This window comes from Moschus berezovskii, chromosome 12 (assembly GCF_049115385.1).
Source record: "Moschus berezovskii isolate FMDL1 chromosome 12, NW_MosBer_1.0, whole genome shotgun sequence".
Lineage (NCBI taxonomy): Eukaryota > Metazoa > Chordata > Mammalia > Artiodactyla > Moschidae > Moschus > Moschus berezovskii.
The window spans coordinates 69,639,790-69,661,200 of record NC_142471.1 but is presented as its reverse complement, the minus strand read 5'-3'; the positions used below and the strand labels follow the sequence as shown (position 1 = coordinate 69,661,200).

Below are 21,411 nucleotides of genomic sequence, written 5' to 3'. Positions count from 1 at the left end.
TCTTTAGCCAGTCCAGTAAAATAAATTACAAATATCTTGGATTTATTACCTCTTGAGGCAAGGGCCCCTCTGTAACATTCCCTTAATTCCAGCTCTTTGATACTGAGCTATAGGATGCCTTTACAAAAATATTTTTAAAGCTCCTTTTTAAAAAATAGGTAAATAGCATCCACTCCTTTATAATTTTTAGCAGGAACGTGCAGAGGCTCATGGTTGGATGGGCCAAGGCCCAGGTTTGGGCTGCCACCACCTCACTACAGTGCAGGAAGGCAGTAGGCTCGGGAAATCTGCAATGTGTACCAGTTTGCCCTTGGGACTCGATGTTGCCAAAGGTTTCTGGGGCAGAGAAACCTTAAGTTAAACCCTGGGAGGAAGGAGTGAAAAAGAAGATGGAAAGAAAGACGTTTATTCCCTCAAGTCGGGGCGGGGGGTACTTTCTTTTACGTAGAAAGGCAACATAAGAAAGAAAAGCAGGCACCGAAGAGTCAGAAGACCAGCTCTGTTACTCACTTTGTCATTCCAAGACTCTGTTTCTTCATTTGTCAAATGGGTATACAAATACTATACTAGCGAGAGTGGTGAGGCTTAACTCATTCTACGTTTACTGCATAGTACAGTGACTGGCATATAGTAAGTAGGTACTGAATACTTAAGAGGTGTTACTAATACATTTCAGAATGTGGAGGATCACATTGCCTAGTGACTGAAAGTCTATCACTAGTATGCTTCATGGACAGGCTTCCCCAGTCTCACAGACTCACTCTGTTGTCCTGTCCTGTTCTAACAGTCGATATTGCTGCTCCCCTTTCCTTCTCCTCCCTGCCTGGTGATGCTGAATGCCATGTTTCCCTATTACTATAATTGTTCTGTCTTAATAATTTATCAACTTCATAATATGCTTTTAATGTCTTTCTTTTATAAATGAGCTCATAGCAACTAGTGGCGACTCACTGAAAATAGGAGATACAGACTAGTAAGAGCCAGAAACGCTATAAATTAAGGAAAGGACTCTGGCCTTGCATAGAGAAGGATCTGGTAACCACATACTACTATTCTTAGAAGTGGCAACAAATGTCTACATTGCAAGCCCATGTACTGATGAGTTTACTGTTCTTTTAATAGGCCCTAAAAGATGTTTGTGTGTTTTTTTTACTTTCTGGTTGTGCCACTCAGTATGTGGGATTATAGTTCCCTGACCAGGGATTGGACCTGCATCCTCTGCATTGGAAGTGAGGAGTGATAACCACTGGACCACCATGGAAGTTCCTAAAAGATGTTTTATTGCAAAACTCTCATTGTTAGTGTGCAACTAACATCTTTCATTAGCAGTACCACTAATGTATCTTCAAGTGGCCTGGAAGTGCCTTTAGACAGATGGACTGAGAATGACAATATTGTTCAGGATTCAGCAAGCTCCAGCTTCAACCATCAGCTGTGAGTTGCATCCAAATATCCCCTCATTAGCAGTCTCCATCCTGGAACCTGGCATGGCATTAGGAGATCTCAACTTGGCATCCATGGACTTCTGTATACCAGAAGTAGATAATTCTAAAGGAGTCACAGGCCCCTTGACCTGTATAGTTTTGTGCATGTATTTTCTTGGGGGAAAGGATCCATAGCTTTCTCCAAGGGGGAAAAGCCTTTTTAATCCCAAAAAAGGTTAAGAATCACTACAGTAAAGGAAGATTCTATTACTGCTGCCCATGTACCACCTAGGCATGTGGGTTCTGCAGGAGCAGAACCTCATTTTCAAAGAAGGAAAAGATTCTTACTGTTTTGAAGAACTTTTAAATCATCTGCCTTCTGCCAGTTCATTCTCAGAAATCTTCAGCAAGCTAAGCTAGTTAAATCATTATCCAGGCACAGAATACATTGTCTTTCATCATTTGACTGATTTGATTTCCCCATTTCCTGCCATGAACTGCCCACTTAGTGCATTATGTTTCAGACCAGACAGCCTGCAGACTATAGCCCTAAGGCTTTGACAGGGGGAGAAAAAAAAAAGAAACACTAAACAAGGATGCACAGAACAAAGAATATATGATTTCTGAATTATCAGGGGGGTGCAACTGTTCTCTGAACCAAAACAGTGCTTCTCTCAGTTAAAGCAGCAGAAACCACAAAACACAAGTTATATTGGTGGGATTCGTGTGACTTTTAATTCTTATTTTACTAATGTTTTACAGTAAGTGTAAGGAGTAAAGACAGGAATGGAGTGAGGGAAAGGAAGAAGAGAAAAGTATTCTTTCAAGTTCCTTGAACGGCTGAAGCACGTGCTAGGATCAGAAAGTTGAGTAAAAGCATCATGTCCTTTTCACCACGGAAATGGAGATGTGTGACACAGATATGGCAACACTTCAGATCTGTGGAAGTGACTCCGACAGAGAATTAATTCTGCATCAAACGGCACATGTGGAAGACTGGGCAATGCAGGTGCTACACTGCTGGGCAAATGAAAACTGGACTTCCCAGAACCTATTTCCTAGCGTGCAAGCAGGACATCTGTGCCCCTTCTCTGGTCTGAGTGTCTCTTCCTCTCCAGCAGGGAAGCAAGACCCCACCAATTATGCAGCAACGGGAAATCTGTTGGGCAAGACTCTGTTAGAAGATCAAGATTTCTTTTTTATATTTATTTGCTGGTGGTGTTGATTGACCAGAAGGGACTTTTTACTTTTGGGCAGGAGCATTGTGTCCTGGTGATAAGATAATCTACACTTAGCATTCTTAAAAGGCATAGGTGTGAAGACAAGGCCTTTATAGGACCTAGACTAGTGGGCAGGGAAATACGAGGATTTTAAGGGAAAAGGCATGAAACAGCTAATTCTCTATCACCACAAATGAACTGCCACGGATAAATGAGACCTTGTCTCTTCCTCTTCATACAAATACTCACCTCTTCTAGCTTACACTACTAAATCTAAGGTCAGCTTAATCACAGTTTGGGATTAACTATGACTGCTTCTAAAGTTAAGGTGAAAAGCTACATTCTTAATAAACTATTCCTTTTTCCTAATTAAATGGATTTGATTAATCTAAAAGCCTAAAACCTAGGGGCTCTTTTCATTGTTTCTTGGGGGTAACCCACAAAACTTATCACTGCCATTTTTTTTTTTAAAGTATATAATTAAAAGGACATGAAATGGACAGGGAGAAGTCATTACACGAATCATAGAAATGGTCAACATGCATCTAATTCTATTTACTGAGCAGAGAGCTAAAGGGGTTAAGTTCTTTTGAGAAGAACCTAAATGTGTTTTAAAAGGACAAATACTACACTAGCCTTTTTTTTTTTTTTCCTGAATGGAAGAAAGGATATATGGAATTGCAGGGCGGTGAGAGGGAAAATACCCATTAAACAAACACCTATCATTTGTAAAACAATTCTATCTGAGTGGTGTCGGGTGTGGACTGTGGGTTTATCTCTGGCAGTGATCTTATGTTTTAGATATCTAGAGTGAGATTACATAGCTGGGTAACGGCTGGGTATGGTGAGTGAATATAGGTTTTAATTTCAATTCACAGCAAGATGGTGATGATCACAGATTTAGCACCTTAGTTTGTACTTCCTCTGTACCTGAATCATCTATAGCTGTGAAGCCTGAGCTTTAGGTGAGAAAGCTGCATTCTTAGATAACTCCTCTGTGATTACTCTAGGACTGCGGTTTGCTCCAATCTAAGGTGTGGTTTTCTTATTAGAGAAAGTAAGTATTCAATGCTAAATATGAGACTGAAGCCTTGAAGACAATGTAGAGTGGCGACAGGTGTTTTGGATCAGGAATAGGCTGTTTAACAAGTCAAGTGTATATTATCCCCTCCTAAGCATCAACTTTTTTTAAGCAAGAGAATTATATTTTTTGGCTTGAAATGGTGTTTTCTTCTATATTTGATTTCTCGGTTTTCTTAGTAGAGATCACTGTCTCCTCCAATATTTCTTCAAAACTTTCCCCTATCTGGGAGGTTTTCTTTGAGGCTACCTTAGAAGCCTCCTCTTCCTCCTCTTCTTTCTTAAGAGACAGGCCAGTGCCTGACCCTTTGGAGGTGGTAGAACTGAGGATTCTAGGTGGGAGCAGATAGCTTGGGTTGGGAAGTGGAGTCAGCCCTGAAATGCTTAATCCACTGGTGCTGAAACGTGTCTCTTCGCCTTCCAGCAGTTTCCTGTAAATCCAACAGAGAAAAACTCTTAGGAAGTCAACTTGCAACTTTTAAAAGAATTTAACCCTCCATCTCCTATTCATTTCAGAAAGACTCCAGATTCCAGATTTCACAGTTTCTTCATGACATTGAGACCAATAAATATTGAATTTCAAGGCCAAAGACTTGGACTTTATCCAGCACACACACACACCATTTCATCCAGCACACACAAACACACACGCCTTTAGCACCAGCTATGTTTAAAGCACTGTCAAGGGGAAACCTATCCTATTTGCAAATACATTAAAAAAAAACAACCCTTCAACTCCCCTTGGTTTCATCACACCCATTTTTGGCACTTAGAGTCTACAAAGATCTAAGAAGTAATTTACTAATTAACACCTTAAGTGCAACAGGGATAAGAAGGTAAGAAGTCCACAAAGGAACTGCCTAATTCAGCTTGAACTTGAGATCTGTATTTTTTCAGCATTTCAGGGTACAAAGGAAATGGAATCAGCAATAACAGAAACCAAGGAATTAAACTGTTTCAGATACCAAGCTTTTTCCCAGCCTGGCCTAAACAGCATCATAATAGAATGGTCCCAATATCTTTCTTTTCCTCTCATAATTCTGGTAACTTTTATCATTTAAAAAAAAATCAGAAACTCAAAACACTATCAAATCCTCTGTGAGCTTTAAAGTAGTATACAAAGTGTCAGAAAAAAAGAAAAAATTCTCAGATCTGAGGTTGAATTTGAACTCTTTCACTTACCAACACTGTGACTTTCAGCAAGTTACACAATCAGTCTACAGTTCATATTTCCTCATCTGCAAAATGATAATACAACCTGATACCTAGATAGTTTATATGCAGAATCTAATATAGTGCCTAGCACACAGTAGTCATTCAAAAAGTAGTAGCTGCTGTTATTTTTTTTTTCCTTCCTCTATAAGGACTGTCTATGTTATATGAACCCTGTTTTTATTTATTTTTTTGAACCCTGTTTTTAAAGTTAGAGTCTGATGGGTTTTATTTCAACCTCTGTGCACTCACATTATTCCCTTAAATCTTTGCAGAGGTAGGTCTCCAGGCCTCCAGGCACTAGTAGGGTAGAGCTGGGACCTAACCAAGTTGAGGGACGTAAGGGTCAGCTCACCTGGAAGGAGCCAGTGATGCCTTTCCTCATCCCCTGCTTCACCCATCAGAAACTGGAGCCTAAAACCACTTATCTGGGTAGCAATGCCCTAGGTGATGGGATTTGCCTAGGTGAGTATGCCCTGTGACGTACCTGTAAGCTGCTATCTCAATGTCAAGAGCCATTTTGACGTTGAGCAAGTCCTGGTATTCCCGAAGGTGGCGGGCCATCTCACTCTTGGTGTTCCTCAAATCATTCTCCAGCTGCCCAATGTTATCCTGAAAAGTAGCAACACAAATCCAATAGCCGTAGGCCAAACTGGCTGACATTCATCGAGATTGAGAAAGCAAGGATTCTCAACTCTGCCTACACATGAAAAATCCATACCTGTCCCTCAGCCCAGATTCTGATTCAACTGTTCCAGGATGGGGTTCCAACATCTTAATTTTTCCATAAAGGTCCCAGGAGATCTGGATACCTTTCTGTCACGGGGCACAGGGTTTTCAGTTAAACACCAGGAAGATATTTATTTTTTACTCACTGTCCCTCCCTTGCTATGTATCACTGCCAAATCACTCAGTTGTTGAATGTCCTTTTCAAAACCAAAGGCTCAGGTTAGGTGCTTAGATTCAGAAAATTCCAACTGTGGAGAGCACAGAGAGGATGGCAAGTCTCTGCCTCCATTCGTTGTGATGCTACTCAATCACGTCACTGACCGAATTTTACTTGACAGATAGGAAGCATAAACACTTCAAGGAATTTTTTTTTAATCCAAATGGCAAATTGAAATTACAATTTTTTAAAAAAGAAACTTAAGTTCATATAACACTTGTGCTTTAAGTTCCTCCAGGTGCAAAACCAGGCACAGAAGAAAAAAAAGGTTTAAATCTGTGATTCTTGAGAAACGAGGGGATCTTTTAAAAACACAGCAGATCCTATTCCTCATCTACTTAAAACCCTTCAACAGCTTTGGAATTAAGTGTAAACTTCTCAGCACAGCATATACTTTTCACCTTGCTCAGTATGTTTTAGTTACCAAGGCCTTCTCTTTCGCTCCTTAAACTTACTAAGTTCATTGCTATTGCAGGCCCATTAGACTAGCTCTTTCCTCTGTTTGGAATGCTCTGTGGTGGGTCTTCACATGGCTGACTTCATGTCATACAAGATTCAGTTCAAATGCCCTTTACTCAGGTCTTCAGCATTCAATTTAAGTACCCTCTCCACACTGATCTAGCATGTACTTTTACCTTAAACCAGGGCAACTGCTAGCCCATGAAGGAAATTCGTGAAAACTTTTAAAAAAGTATCTTCAGAAAAAAGCCCTCACCTGAAAGTGGCCACTCTGCTTTTTAGCTCTTATTATATGGATAATTCTTTGTTGAGGGGGGCTGTCGCTGTGAATGTAGGATTTTTAGCAGCATTCCTGACTAGAATGGCATCGACTAGATGCCAGCAGCACCTTCTCTCCCAGCTGTGATAACCAGCAATGTCTCCAGACACTGCTAAATGGCCCTGGGAGGGTAAATCCACTGTTAGAAAACTATTGTACCAGGATGTAATTTACATGGAAGCCGTCTGTCTAGTTCACCCCTGGAAGCCCATAGCCTAGCACAATGAACACTGGAGATGCTCAATGAATGACTGTTGAATGAATTTCTTTTCTTATTCTGAGCAAATAACTCATATAATTTAGTTGCAATTCTCAACTTGGTGAGTACAGTGGCTGAGAGTTATTTTTATGCAACAGTCATGAAGATAAATATATCAGAAACCTCAAGAAAGTGCTGAGGAACCCTTTGAATTTCCCTTGCAGGGATGATAAAATGCTGGTGAAAGCCAGGGCTGATAGATCACGGGTGCAAACTTCCAAATCAAAAGAATCTTCAGAAAGAATTAAAATTCATAACACCTACCTGTTCTATAAATATTGACAGGAATACTGCAAAGAAAAAACCCAATTAACTGATGGGTACAGAGCAAGGAATGATAAGCAGTGAGGAAAATATATAATACACTGAACAGTGGTGGAAATATTCCAAAGTGTGTTAAGATATCATAAGAGTTTAAAGGGATTTTTGCCAAGAAATTTTACTTGATGGTTGCTATATTTGAGGTTAAATAGTGTTAGTTGCTCGGAGAAGGCAATGGCAAGCCACTCCAGTACTCTTGCCTAGAAAATCCCATGGATGGAGGAGTCTGGTAGGTTGCAGTCGGTGGGGTTGCTAAGGGTCGGACACGACTGAGCGACCTCACTTTCACTTTTCACTTTCACACATTGGAGAAGGAAATGGCAACCCACTCCAGTGTTCTTGCCTGGAGAATCCCAGGGATGGGGAGCCTGGTGGGCTTCTGTCTATGGGGTCACATAGAGTCAGACACGACTGAAGTGATGCAGCAGCAAGCAGCAGCAGTGTTAGTTGCTCAGTCGTGTCCAACTCTTTGCAACCCCATGGACCGTAGTCCACCAGTCTCCTCCGTTCATGGGATTTTCCAGACAAGAATACTGGAGTGGGTTGCCATTTCCTTCTCCAGGGGATCTTCCTGACCCAGGGATTGAACCTGGTTGTCCCACATTGCAGGCAGACTCTACCATCTGAGCTACAAGCAAATCTAGTGATGCCCTAGGAGTAGAAGAATCAATATACTGTGGTAAGGGGAAAAGAGTCTAAGGTGAAGGAAAAAGGAGAAAGGGGAGGAAGTATTCTCATTATGCAGAGGGGCAGGAGAAATGTTACAGGAGGAAAAAAAGAGGATTTCATCAAGATCTTTGGGTTGCATTTCTTGCCCTGCCATCAATATTTAACATACCTCAGTTTTCTATACTTTACTTTCCTTGAAACTTCCATTTCTGTATATGGGAAATTATAATGTTTATTCTTTTCTGAGGTATTCTGAGATCCTCAAATGAGGATTTCAGTTTAATGCACCTCACATTATTATGTGATGAGTCCATTATCTGTTCAATTAGATAATAGTCATTAGAACAGCATTTGGTACCTGCTGCTGCTGCTGCTGCTGCTGCTGCTAAGTCGCTTCAGTCGTGTCCGACTCTGTGCGACCCCATAGACGGCAGCCGACCAGGCTCCGCCATCCCTGGGATTCTCCAGGCAAGAACACTGGAGTGGGTTGCCATTTCCTTCTCCAATATTTGGTACCTAGGAACTGCTTAATAAATGTTAGTAATTTTTATTATTGTTAATATCATACCATGTGACGCTACCCTTTTAATGATATGGATAAATTGATCACGAGCCCTCCCTACAACCCCTTAGATCAGCGGTCCCAACCCTTTGTGGTACAGGGGACCGGTTTTGTGGAAAACAATTTTTCCACGGATTAAGGGGAGGGGATGGTTTTGGAATGATTCAATCACACTGCATTTGTTGTGCACTTTATTTCTATTATTACATTGGCTCCACCTCGGATCATCAGGCATTAGATCTCAGAGATAGGCAAACCCTGGCTTAGATAACTAAAGAAAGCAACGTATAATAAAACTTTAACATTGGAGAGTTGGAGGCAAATCCTATAAAGCACTGGATTATTTTTTGTTTTTCACGAAGATGTACATCTCCATAATAGTTGTTTTTTTTTTTTTCATTTAAAGGATATTATTTTCTTTCTCCTGATAGGAAGGTACAAAGTTAAACCTTAAATTCCAGAATTTAATATAATACTTCATTCTTCAAAACAGCCACAGGCTTTTCAGCTCTGGACACCCAGGTTTCCGTAACAGTTTTTAATAACAAATCTAAATAAAAACTTTTCTAAAGAGTTTGTACTACTCTTTCCTAGGATACTAAACAAAATGCAACCTTTCTCAGCAACTAAAGATTAAGATAATGATCAATTATTTCTCTATAATTCTGTGATGTGTTTTATCTTTTAGGTCAACTACGGTATATATAAGGCTGTGTATTTCTACCCTAAATGGCCCCTGAGAGCAGTATTTGAACTACTAGTGGTTTTCTTTGTCCTGAAAGTTGAACTGATCTGCTGCTACTCACTCCTGACAATGCCTGACTCCTGTGGTTCCTCTTCTCTATCTTGCCGCAGGCTTGAAATCCAAATAGCCAAGTGCTTTAGAATCACAAAGTAAAGTAACAAATAAGCTGGGGGGCAACAGAGGGCCAACTTCCTAACATGTGATTTAGAGATAGATGTGTCACATCAGCAGGTTAATTAGTTTCTTTTAAAAAAAATATTTTTGTTTCACAGCTGTTTTCTGAATAAGAGGTTGCTGGGGACCTGAGTTCTAGATAGATGAGATTTCCTTGAACTTTTCTTCCACACATTTCACAGGTCTATTTTATGGATCAGTGTAGACATAAAGCATGACTTTGCTCTTTTTAGAAGGAACTATGCTGACTGCTGACCACTGCTCTTCAACATCTAGGCTCTTTGTCTGCGCTTTCTTCCCCACCCTAGGCTGTCTTGCATTGCCCTTCAAAAGCCCTGCCAAAGATGGCCTCCAGCTGGAAATCTGAGCAAAGCGCTGCAGTCTGCCCCCTCCCCCAACCACGCAGCGGCTGCTGGCTTAGACTGAGGGAACAGGAGAGAGGCACTCCCATTCCAGGGGTCTCTCCTGGAATGGCTAATGCTGAGCATCCTCCTCAGGGCTGGAAGGATGTGGACTGGGAGTAAGAGAGAGAACAGGCCACCAGAGCATCTGCAGTGGAGAACAGGACAACAGACAGAGCTGTGGGTTCATCACTTTTAGAAGCCCTCACCCAGGGGAACAGTAGTGAGTGCGGCACCATCTGATTGAGGAAAGCTGTTCAGAATTACTGCTCTGCCTGATAACAAAGGTGGGGAGAAAGGATTTCTATATACGGTACATATGACCCTGTGGTCACTCTGCTGCCTTTTTTCACTCCTATCTTTGTTTCATCCCATGATTTTTTCTACAATACTTTAAAAATGGTGCACTACAAGTATTTCTACAGGCTGGTTTACACTGGGAAAGGTGGTTTAAGTCAGTGCACCCCCCGATCAGTCTGAGGAAGTGACAGGCTGCAGTGCTTTTACTGAAACTGCATATTCTTGGGCCCCACCTGCAAACTACTGAATCCATATCTTTGGGAGTAAGCCTGAGACTCTTTCTGTTAAGCCCCCAAGTAACCTTGGTAGGTCAATGGGTTTAGGAACCTCTAGTTTTTCTGTAAAGGCTCTATCAGGGTGGCCCAGGTGACAATAATACAGTGAGGTGGTATATTTGGTGGTTAGTTGCTAAGTCATGTCCGACTCTTTGTGACCCAATGGACTTTAGCCCACCAGGCTCCGTTCTCCATGGGATTTCCCAGGCAAGAATACTAGAGAGGGTTACCATTTCCTCCTCCAGGGGAATCTTCCTGATCCCCAGGGATCGAACCTGCACCTCCTGCATTGGCAGGCAGATTCTTTACCACTGAGCCACCAGGGAAGCCCTAATATACTGAGGTAGAGAGGGCAAAAACAGAACAAAAGAAAGTAAAAAGCATATGGAAGAGGTGAAAAAAAGAGAGAGAGAAGGGGACCAAATGAAGACCTTTTTCTTGAATTCTAATTTCAGAAATGGATCTATCAGGTTATAGATTTATATGCAGCCACTTCCACCCCCAATCTCCAAGGGGCCATCCCCTTCCTGCTGTTTAATTAGGCTACATTTCAATCTCATACTGGAGAGAAGAGGGCAGACTTGGCTCATCTCCCTGGAGAGCATTAACTGATGGTGTGATCCTGATTGTTCTGCAAGGTCTTTCAAGGAAAGCTTCAGCTTTCCAAGACTGACCATCGTACAGGGCCAGGGCCCCCAGTACCATTCAAAAATGTCCTTAGACATCTTTGGCAGAACAGGGACTCTAATGGTGGTGAAGCAGGAAACAGAATCACCCTGTGTCAGAAATGGAAAGCCTCTGGCTAAAGAGGATGGCTCTGTTTGACTTGTGAGGACAATAGTCCTAGTGCCTCTTAATTTTTCGTGTCGCCTAATTCAAGCTCTGGCATACACCACTGTATACTCACACTAATATGTCACCTTGAATCATTCTTCACCCTTTCAAAAGTGTGATAAGCTTTCTTTCCTCAAATAGGCTGTCAGCTCTCTGGGGCAGGGAAAACGTGACTTTAATGGGGCCTTCCTCTGCCTCTAAGAGGGTGGCAAACCTGCAAAGGAAAATGGACCTACCACTAATCTCTGAAGCAGAAGAAAGAGAATAGCCTCCCATCACTGCAGTGAAAGGGGAGGGGGGCGGTTAGAGGGCAAGAAAACAATGGCTGAATCTCACTGTGGGGAAGGAGGCTTTTCATCTCAGTCAGCACTGCTAAGATTGTCAGAATAACCTGATGACACCCTTGTGGCTTCAGGACTTCAGGATACGCAGGTGAAGATGTGCACCCCTCTTCAGATTTTATATATCTATATTTGTTGTCTGATCGCCTCTTCCATTCACAGCAGGTCCACTGAGGCTATGGCTGATGGGGGCAGCACTGCAGAGCTGCAGATGCCGCAGTTTCTGTTGTTTTTTGTTTTCTGCAGGCTAGTCTGGATGACCCTACTATTGTCTAACATTGAAAGCCTTTTAAAGCAAACAAAACAAACCAGACATTACTGTCACTATTTCTTAGAATGTAGGGGCTACACCAAGCAAACAGAGGACATGGCAAAGCCCAATTCAGATGGTGATTATGGGTAAGTTATCCTGTTTAGAGAAATACTGGGCTAGCCCTTCAGAAGACCAGGTAGCCCATCCTTTGAAGCTTCTAGAAGAAAACATGAAATCTCAATTAACTAAATGTAATTAGTTCAGGCCATTGAGAGCTAGGCCACATAGTGAAAAGTTCAAGTTAAACATTTTGAAGTGGAATAAAAGTATTTATTTGAATATTACTGTAATTATAAATACCAAAATAAACAGCCCAAGCAAGCTTTCTTCCTTTATCAAAGGGAGTTATTTATAATGAACAGCAAATACTGCACACTCATAATAATTCTCTGGCTCCAGACAAAAATAGCACTTTGAGTATTCACTGCTTTCTTGATTGTATTTTCTTAATGTTCGTAAACATTATTAATTTTATCAAATGGAAACTTTCAGCTTGGTAGAATGAATTATTGCAAGTTTCTGAACTACTAGCATTCTATCCAATGGAACTTTTATTGCACCTTGAAACAGAACCACACTATTTAGATTCTTTTCCACACTTTTCACCTGCCTCTGTATCCTTTGTGGTCCTAAGCCCAGAATGTTCCATGTAGTAAAACTGAAGATGCAGTCGCCTTTGTTTGGAGAGAAAAGGAGGAAAGAACCAATTGATACCTTCACAGGAGCTTAGAGGACAGGCAAAGACGGGAAAAAATAAGTGACCTATAACAAAGATGCACTCATCTCTGTGATTTATCACATGCACTTAGGATGGAAAAATGTTAAGGAAATGGGCATTTTCGAGTGGGACTTCACTGCTGTGGGGCAGACTAAGTGGTTTTTGTTAAATGCTAAACCATCCATGAAAGTGAAAATTGATGCTGTCCACGAGGTGACCCTTGATTGCAGGTAGCCAAGACTGATGTGTTGGTGTTGCAGAAGAAAAAAAAAATCGAAGCAGTTAATTGCCTAGAGAGTCATAACTGGGACATGAGACAGGAGGGAAATTCTGAGAAGGGAAGAACTCTAGATCAGCACCGAGGACAGCGCCCGACCATCCTTTGCTAACGTCTGTAATGTTTTCTTTAGGAGGAAATACCGTTAGTCAGTCGCCGAGAGAACTGAGTGAGTGTGTGCTGGGGGAGAACAGAGCAGGGCGGTTATTACTAGCCCAATCACTCATCTCCTTGACTGCCAGTCTCTACTCCTCTGAGGGCAAAAGTCAAGACAATGGGATAGAACTCCTGCCAGTATAGTCTCGCATTCTTCCCCCAACCCAAGGGCAGAAATACTCCCAGGACGCACAGAAAGCATTTCAAAGTCAATCAAACAAGCCAGACAGCGGAAACAGCACCACCAACCACGGAGAGGCTGCGACCCACCCCTATTGCGCTCACTCCCTCTTTGGGAGGGGGCTGTTCTTCAGGTCGCCAGCGTGTTTATGGCCACTTGCTGAAGAATAGAAGCTTGAGGGCTTCTTTGTTAGAAGGGCTCAGACAGGGACGCAAGTGAGGGGCAGAGAAAGAGGGAGTCCAGGCCCCTAAAATTAGCGAGAGAGGCTCCAGGGTTTTTTGTTTGCCAATGCCTCTGGGCGGGGCGCTTTCCGTCCCCTCCTTTATCCTCCCCTTGATTTCGAGGGCCCCAACCGTGCGAGAAATACGAGCCGGAGAGCACAGGGCTCCCTTCTTTACACAGCGCTCCAACCTTTACCTGGTAGCTGGCCACCTCGGCACTGTGTCGCTCCTCCAGCTCCAGGATCTGCCTCTCCAGGGACTCATTGGCCCCGCGCAGGCCCTCGATCTCGATGGTGCGTGCCTGCAGCTGGCGCCGGTACTCGTGAATTTCCTCGCGGCTGGCCCGGATGGCCTCGGTGCTGCGCGCTGCCTGCTCGTTCAGGTTGGCAAACTTGGACTTGTACCACTCCTCGGCCGACTGCAAGTTCTTGGCGGCCAGCGACTCATACTGGGCGCGGATTTCCCTCAGCGCCGAACTCAGATCTGGTTTAGCCACAGCCACGTCCACCTCGGCCGCGGCCTGCGAAGACGCCTGCAGCGTGGCCAGCAGCTCGGCCACCTCCTCGTCGTGCACCTGGCGCACGAAGGCCAACTCGTCCAGCAGTGACTCTACCTTCTTCTCCAGATCCAGGCGGGCAAGCGTGGCGCCGTCCACGTCGCGCTGCTGCGCCTTCAGGGCGCGCTCGGCCCCTTCGCGCCCCCGGCTCTCCTCCTCGCAGCGCGCCCGCAGCCGCTGCACCTCCTCGGCCAGCCCGTCGCGCTCCAGCAGGGCCTGCGCGCGCGCCGAACTCGCCTCCTCCAGCTGCGCGCGCAGATCGCGCAGCTCGCGCTGGAAGAGCTCGCCGACGCGCGACGGCTCGGCGTGGCGCTGCCGCAGGGCGGCCAGCTCGGCCTCGAGCGCTCGGTTCTGCGTTTCCAGCTGGTGCACCTTCTCGATGAACACGGCGAAGCGGTCGTTGAGGCCCTGCAGCTGCTCCTTCTCGTTAGTGCGGATGATCTTGTACTCATTGGTGCGCGCCGCCGCCTGACTCAGGTCCAGCCCGTCGGACGCCGGGGACCGGCGGTAGGCCAGGCCCAGGCCAAGCGACGAGGCCGAGGAGCAGGCGGCCGAGGAGGCCACATTGCAGCGGGACAGCGACTGCGAGCGGAAGCTCCCCGCGCCGCCAGCCCCGGAGAGGCGCGAGGACAGGCGCGAGCCGTCCCCGAACACCTTGCGGTAAGAGGAGGAGGCGCACAGGTAGTGCTCCGAGCCGAAGCTCATGGTGCCGGGACCAAGGGCCGGGAGAGCGGCTGCGGCTGGCTCTGGCGAGGAGAGGAGAGGTGCGCCGGGCGGGGCGCGGTGGGGCGGCGTGCACCGGGTTTTAAGGCGTGGGGGGTGGGGGGACGACTGGGGCGGTGCGTTGGGGGCGGAGCTCCTGCTCCGGTCTGGCGGAGAGGGGAGAGGGGGGCCTTCAGGAGCGGGGGCGGGGAAGCGCAGTGACTCCTGCAGCTGCGCGCGCCCCGGACCGAGGGCGAGTGGACACAGCCATTTGTGTAGGAGCCACCGCCTGTCTGATGAGCCCCTCGCCGAGAATCGTCTGGTTTGGAAGTGACTTGTGTGGAGGGGTGCCTGAACGATGGGGGGTTTCCCATCTGGAAACTGAGCGGTTCTATCGAGTCCCTTGACCCTGCCCTCCTTGCCCGCTTTAATCCACCGGGAGGTTAGTGTTTTCCGAGAGGTGTGCTGTACTCTCACGCCCACCCCGGAGCTCCCGGGCGTCAGGCCCTGTTTTTCCAGTTAGAGTGTAGACCCTCAGGGCGCGGCTTTGTCCCCTCCTTCAACCCGCTCGGGGTTCCCAGGGGAAAAGTGGGTCTACGTCAGAGAGCATCGCATCAGCTGCTCCTCTGCGGCTCTCGGGGGCGCACGGGTTGGGTGGCTGCACCGAAAGCCTGCAACGCCCCGGGGAAGAGAGGGGACGGAGGTGCGCCGCGAAAGCCTGAGTTGCAGGGAGTGGAGAGAAGCGGAGGGAAAGCTGGGATGGCCATGATGGGCGGAGCTGAGGTGCCCCTGCCACTTATGTGTTAAGTGTGCCCTCCTGTTCACCACAGTCCCTCACCACTCTCCACTGATTAATGTCCGCCTTCTTAATTCATCTACTTTACCTGTCTGGCCCTGTAGGCGTTTGAGATTTCAGTCTGTGAATATTTTCATCTGGTTTAGAAGATTTGTCTTTGGACAAAAGAGGTCCCTGCAAACATTAAGTTCCGAAAGTGCAGAAGAGTGCTGCTGACTGAGCTGGCCTTCTCTGCACAGGGGTGGATTCCCAAGAATGGGATCTGTAAAGATGAAGGCTGGGAGGAAGCAGCGTGGGGGTCTTCAAACTTGTAATCTCTCAGGATGTGGCTATGACTTTGAAGAGGGAAGGGGAGGAACTTTTTAGTAGATTCCAGAATTCCAAACTGAAGGCCTTTTTTGATCTTGGAATCTCAATGATGTAGTTCTATGATAAATTTAACTTTCATGGAAGAAATATTACCTGAGACAGGCCACTAAAAGGGGGGGGCGGGGGGGAGGGAATAGAGTCCTGTGGGGCTTTGGAGCGTATTCTTGTCTTTGTGCTTTATGTCATGTAAGATAGCTGGGCCCTACCACAGCCTGGTCCTTGGTTCCTCCTCAGAAACCAAGACCTGAACTGCAGGGACTCAATTCTGAGTTCAGTGGACTCTGAAATACCTGGTAATGTGAAGGATGGAAGAGTGCTGACATCACTGAATGAATATTCTCTGCCAGCCATCGTGTCAAGAATTTTGCGTAGGTTTACTTCCTTCTGGCTACTCTTCAAGGTGACCTTTTTCCCCATCTTACTGATAAGAAGCAGGCTTAGCTGCAGCACACTACATAAGGTTGCTGCTGCTGCTGCTGCTAAGTCACTTCAGTCGTGTCCGACTCTGTGTGACCCCATAGACGGAAGCCCACCAGGCTCCCCCGTCCCCGGGATTCTCCAGGCAAGAACACTGGAGTGGGCTGCCATTTCCTTCTCCAATGTGTGAAAGTGAAAAGTGAAAGTGAAGTCACTCAGTCGTGTCCGACCCATAGTGACCCCACGGACTGCAGCCTACCAGGCTCCTCCATCCATGGGATTTTCTAGGCAAGAGTACTGGAGTGGCTTGCCATTGCCTTCTCCCTACATAAGGTTACTAGCAAGCAAACACACTTTCTTTCCTCACTGCATAATTCTGCTTAGAGCAATGAGACTCTCAAAGTCTTATTAATTTCCATGTAGCCAGAATAAAGCTAAGTGGGCTTCGGAAAGGTTTTGGCCAATAACAAAATAGCAGACTGGTTTGTAATTTAAAGAATCAGAGGTGATGGGTTTGAATTGTGTCTCCTGCCATTTACTAAGCATGAGGGGATAGCAGCACCTACATCAAGGTCATAAAAGACTGAGTTGGTGCATGTGAAGGTGCTTTGTACAGATGTAAGGGGTTAATGTCATCATTGGCCTCTTTCAAATAGGTATTGCTTTGCCTCTACCATCAACAGCAAATGAGTCAGGTTTTGTGATGAGACTGCCCACAGTATCCTTGCACAGGCCTCTAGGCTGCCCCTTGGGAGTGAGAGTATAGCCCTCTTGACTGTTTGTGCTACCAGGGGTTAACATGAGTGTGGCTAAGTGGAAACAAGCACATATAATTAGAAGCTTTTTCTAATTTTCTGTGGCTCCAATATCACTTTAACTGTACTGCTGCTGCTGCTGCTGCGAAGTCACTTCAGTCGTGTACGACTCTGTGCAACCCCATAGACGGCAGCCCACCAGGTTCCCCCGTCCCTGGGATTCTCCAGGCAAGAACACTGGAGTGGGTTGTCATTGCCTTCTCCGATGCATGAAAGTGAAAAGTGAAAGTGAAGTCGCTCAGTCATGTCTGACTCTTCACGACCCCATGGACTGCAACCTACCAGGCTCCTCCACCCATGGGATTTCCCAGGCAAGAGTACTGGAGTGGGTTGCCATTGCCTTGTCCATTAACTGTACTACCGAAAGCAAAATCACCTTTCTTTTTAAAATTGTTATTTATTTATTTTTGGCTTTGCTGGGTTTTCATTGCAGCTCATGAGCTTCTCATTGCAGTGGCTTCTTTTGTTACAAAGCACAGACTCCAGAGAATGTGGTCTTTAGTAGTTGTGTTGCACAGGCTTCATTCCTCCATGGCATGTGGAAGATTTCAGGAGCAGGGATCAAACCCATATCCCCTGCATTGGCAGGAAATTTTAACTTGATTTTTAACCACTGGACCACCAGGGAGGTCCTTGCCTTTCTTTTCCATTCTCCAACAGAAGCAGTAATCCAAAGGCAAACACACATAGAGCAGAAGAGGGTGAGGCGAAAACCGGAATCATCCATCAAAGGGGTAGTGGCCCTGGAAAATCTAAAGTGAGCTGCAATTTGCAATTGCTGAATAGCTTAGCATTTCAGAGATTCCATACTTAAATGCCCCCATGAGACTTGTGCCTCCCTGCCTCCTCTTTTTTGGCATACCACTCCATAGGCCCAAATATTTGGCTTTAATTATTTTAGCACAGAGTTGTACTACCAAAGAGTAATCTTGGCTGAGTCACAAGCCACATCTCCTTCCAGCTGGCCAGGTCTCCTAAGTGAGTGCCTTGCCCTATGCAAGGGGGTGTGTATTCATTTTACTATAATGGCAGACTCAGGCACTGTAGACACATTGTTCAATTATCCCCAGATTCTTCCTCCTGCCACATCCTCCATGGCCACTCTGTGGCATTTGGCAGTGCTCACTACTCTCTCGGATTTCAAGGACTCAGTCTTTGGCCTTCTGCTGTTCCCTCATAAACTCATTTTTAGGTGTGATATCTCCCAGAGGCAGGGAGGCTTGCGGTAAAGAGCTCTAGTTTTGCATCAAGGTTCTTCCTAGCCATGGGACTTTGAACAAGTCACTGATGCTTTCAAACTGTGGTGCTGGAGGAGACTCTTGAAAGTCCCTTGGACTGCAAGGAGATCAAACCAGTCAATCCTAAAGGAAATCAGTCCTGAATATTCATTGGAGAGACTGGTGCTGTAGCTCCAATACCTTGGCCACCTGATGAGAAGAGCGTACTCATTTGAAAAGACCCTGATGCTGGGAACGATTCAGAGCAAGAGGAGAACGGGGTGACAGAGGATAAGATGATTGGATGTCATCACTGACTTAATGGACATGAGTTTGAGCAAACTCTGGGAGATAATGAAGGACAGGGAAGCCTAGCGTGCTGCAGTTCATGGGGTCACAGAGAGTGAGACTCAACAACAAAATCTGCTGAACCTTAGTCTCTTCATCTGTAAAATTTCAACAAAACCATCGACCTGAGGAGTCTCCAAACATGACTACCCTTTAGAAGTACCTGGGAACTTAAATTCAGATTCCAAGGCATTGCCTCCAACCCATTGAATTTAGGTTTGAGAATCTTTGACCTCCTTTTCATGAGATTACTGTGAGGCCTAAATGAGGTTGTGTGTACAAAGTGTGTATCACAATGCCTCCATGTGCATGCTCAGTAAGTGATGGCTATTAGAAGTAGCAACTTCTTTCGTTCCTTCATTCAGCAATATTTACTGAATATAAGGCACTGGACTAGGTGCTGGGACTCTGCTTCCACGGGACTGGAATTTTAGCAAGAGAGATAGAGATTAAGCAACTAATTACACGGTTAATTGTTAATTATAACTGTGACTGGTGCTCTAAACTGTGACTGGTGATCTAGAAGAGAATACAAGATGCTGTGGGGCATGTATTAATAAAAGACCTGACCTATGTTGTTGATTCTCAAATCCCTATTTTCGGTTTCCAACTCCAAACTCACATATCCAACTGCCGTTTGGGCATCTCTTCATGAATGTTTGTTGCCCTTTAAGTGCTGTTATTTAACAGTCAACTTTTTCTTTCCCTCTAGCCTCTCCCCCGCAGACCACTTCTTGATCTTAACTTTTCTGTCCCATCTTTTCCTCTGGTTGTGCAGTTCTTGCCCTGACTTCCACTGTTGAAATCCTTAAGATTAAGTGCTGTTATTCAGAAGTGAACTTATTCTTTCCCTCTAGCCTCTTCTCCTCAGACCACTTTTTGATCTTAATTTTTCTGTCCCATCTCTTCCACTGCTTGTGCAATTCTTGCTCTGACTTCAACTGTTGAAATTCTTAAGGCTCAAATACTGCCTCCTCCATGAAGCCTTCCCTGATATTTCCAATGTAAAATGATCCTTCCTTCTCATGAACTCTCCTCGAGCTACTCAGTCTTTGCAATACTCACATGACTCACAGTCACCTCCCATCTTCTGCTGTAATTATTTGTGTGTTTGTCTAAACTGAACTAGAAGCTTCTTGAGCACAACTCTTCTATATCTATGTATCTCTCAGCATCTCTCACAGTATTAAACACATGTGAGGAGGAAAACATGGTTGATTTTTTTCTCCAGTACAACTGCTTGGGAAAACTCTGGCATGATACCAAGTGTGTAATTCATAAAACAAATAAATTTGGCTTTATAAAAATTAAAAAAAAATCATTTGCTCTGCAGAAGACCCATTTAAGAAGATAAAAAGCCAAACCACAAATTGGAAGAAAGTATTTGCAAATCATATATCCAATAAAGAATTTGTATCTGTGGTATATAAGAAACTCTAAATACAGTAGTAAGAAAATGAATATTCCAGTTGGAAAATGGACAAAAGAATTGAGCAGACATTTTACCAAAGGGAATATTCAGATGGCAAGTGAGCACATGAAAAATAAGTTCAGTATCACTAGCCTTTGGGGAAATGCAAATTGAAACCACAATGATATATACTTACTAAAGTGGCTGAGACAAAATACTGACAGTATCAAGTGCCTGCAAAGATCAGAGCATCTGACTCTTATTCACTGCTGGTGGGGCTGTTAAATGGTACAGCCATTCTGGAAAACACTTTGGCAGTTTCTTATAAAGTTAAAAATACATTGACTGTATGACTCAGCAATCTCACTCCTGAGTATTTAGCCTAGAAAAATGAAAACCTGTGTTCACAGAAAAATTTGCATATGCATGTTTGTAGCAGGTCTCTTTATAATAGACAAAACCAGAACACAACCCAAATGTCCTTCAATAGGTGAATAGATAAACTATGATACATCCATCCAGTGGAAGGCTATTCAGTATTAAAAAGAATCAACTCTTGATAAATAATTCTCAGCAACTTGGATGAATCACAGGGGCGTTATGCTGAGTGAAAAATTGCTCTGTATTACATGACTCATTTCTGTAACATCCTTGAAGTGACAAACTTGCAGTGATGGAGAACAAATCAGTGGTTGGTAGATTAGGGTTGTGGGGAGGATGAGGCTGTAAAGGGGTAAGGTGAAGGTTGTTTTGTTGTGGGGGAGCAGTTTTGTCACTCAAGGTTATATGCATGATAAAAATTCATAGAATGAAAGAGGAGAGAGAGAGAAACCCTGTGAAATCCAAATAAGGTCTGTGGTTGAATTAATTTGTTGCGTCAGTTTCACTTTCCTGGTTTTTAATAATGTACTAAGGTTATGTAAGATGTTATCTTGAAGAGTGAGCTGGCTGGATGCATGGTACCTGGAAACTTTCTGAACTGTCTTTGCAACTTCTTGTGGGCCTTAAGCTACTTCAGAATAAGAAATAGTTCTTTGAAGATAATTAATATGTAAAAAATAGGCAAATGTTCTTTGGAGATATGTGATGAAGTATTTAGGTTTGCATTGTCATGATTTATATAACTTACTCTTAGATGGTTTGGCAAAAATAGTACATGCACACAGAGATGCAGGGGAAGTAAAGCAAATATGGCAAGATGTTAACAATTGGTGAAAGCAGATGCTTATCATATTAGTCGTGCAATTTTTCTGTAGGTTTGGAAATTTTCAAAATAAAAAGTTGTGAAGATTTATTAATATATAGGTAGGTAAAAAGATAAAGTAAGCAAAAAAGAATGTATTATCCAAATCTGAGATTGAACTAATGATCTT

General features: G+C 44.4%; 1 protein-coding gene across 1 annotated transcript; it reads right to left on the bottom strand.

Annotated features, from left to right (window-relative positions):
- Nucleotides 1-2,145: 2,145 nt before the first annotated feature.
- INA (internexin neuronal intermediate filament protein alpha) lies at nt 2,146-14,733 on the bottom strand. Its single transcript, XM_055424745.2, has 3 exons — nt 13,604-14,733; nt 5,424-5,548; nt 2,146-4,155 (listed from the first exon to the last, which is right to left on the bottom strand). Exons 1-3 carry the CDS (start codon nt 14,666-14,668, stop codon nt 3,846-3,848), a joined length of 1,500 nt encoding a protein of 499 aa, XP_055280720.1. The 5' UTR covers nt 14,669-14,733; the 3' UTR covers nt 2,146-3,845.
- Nucleotides 14,734-21,411: the final 6,678 nt, after the last annotated feature.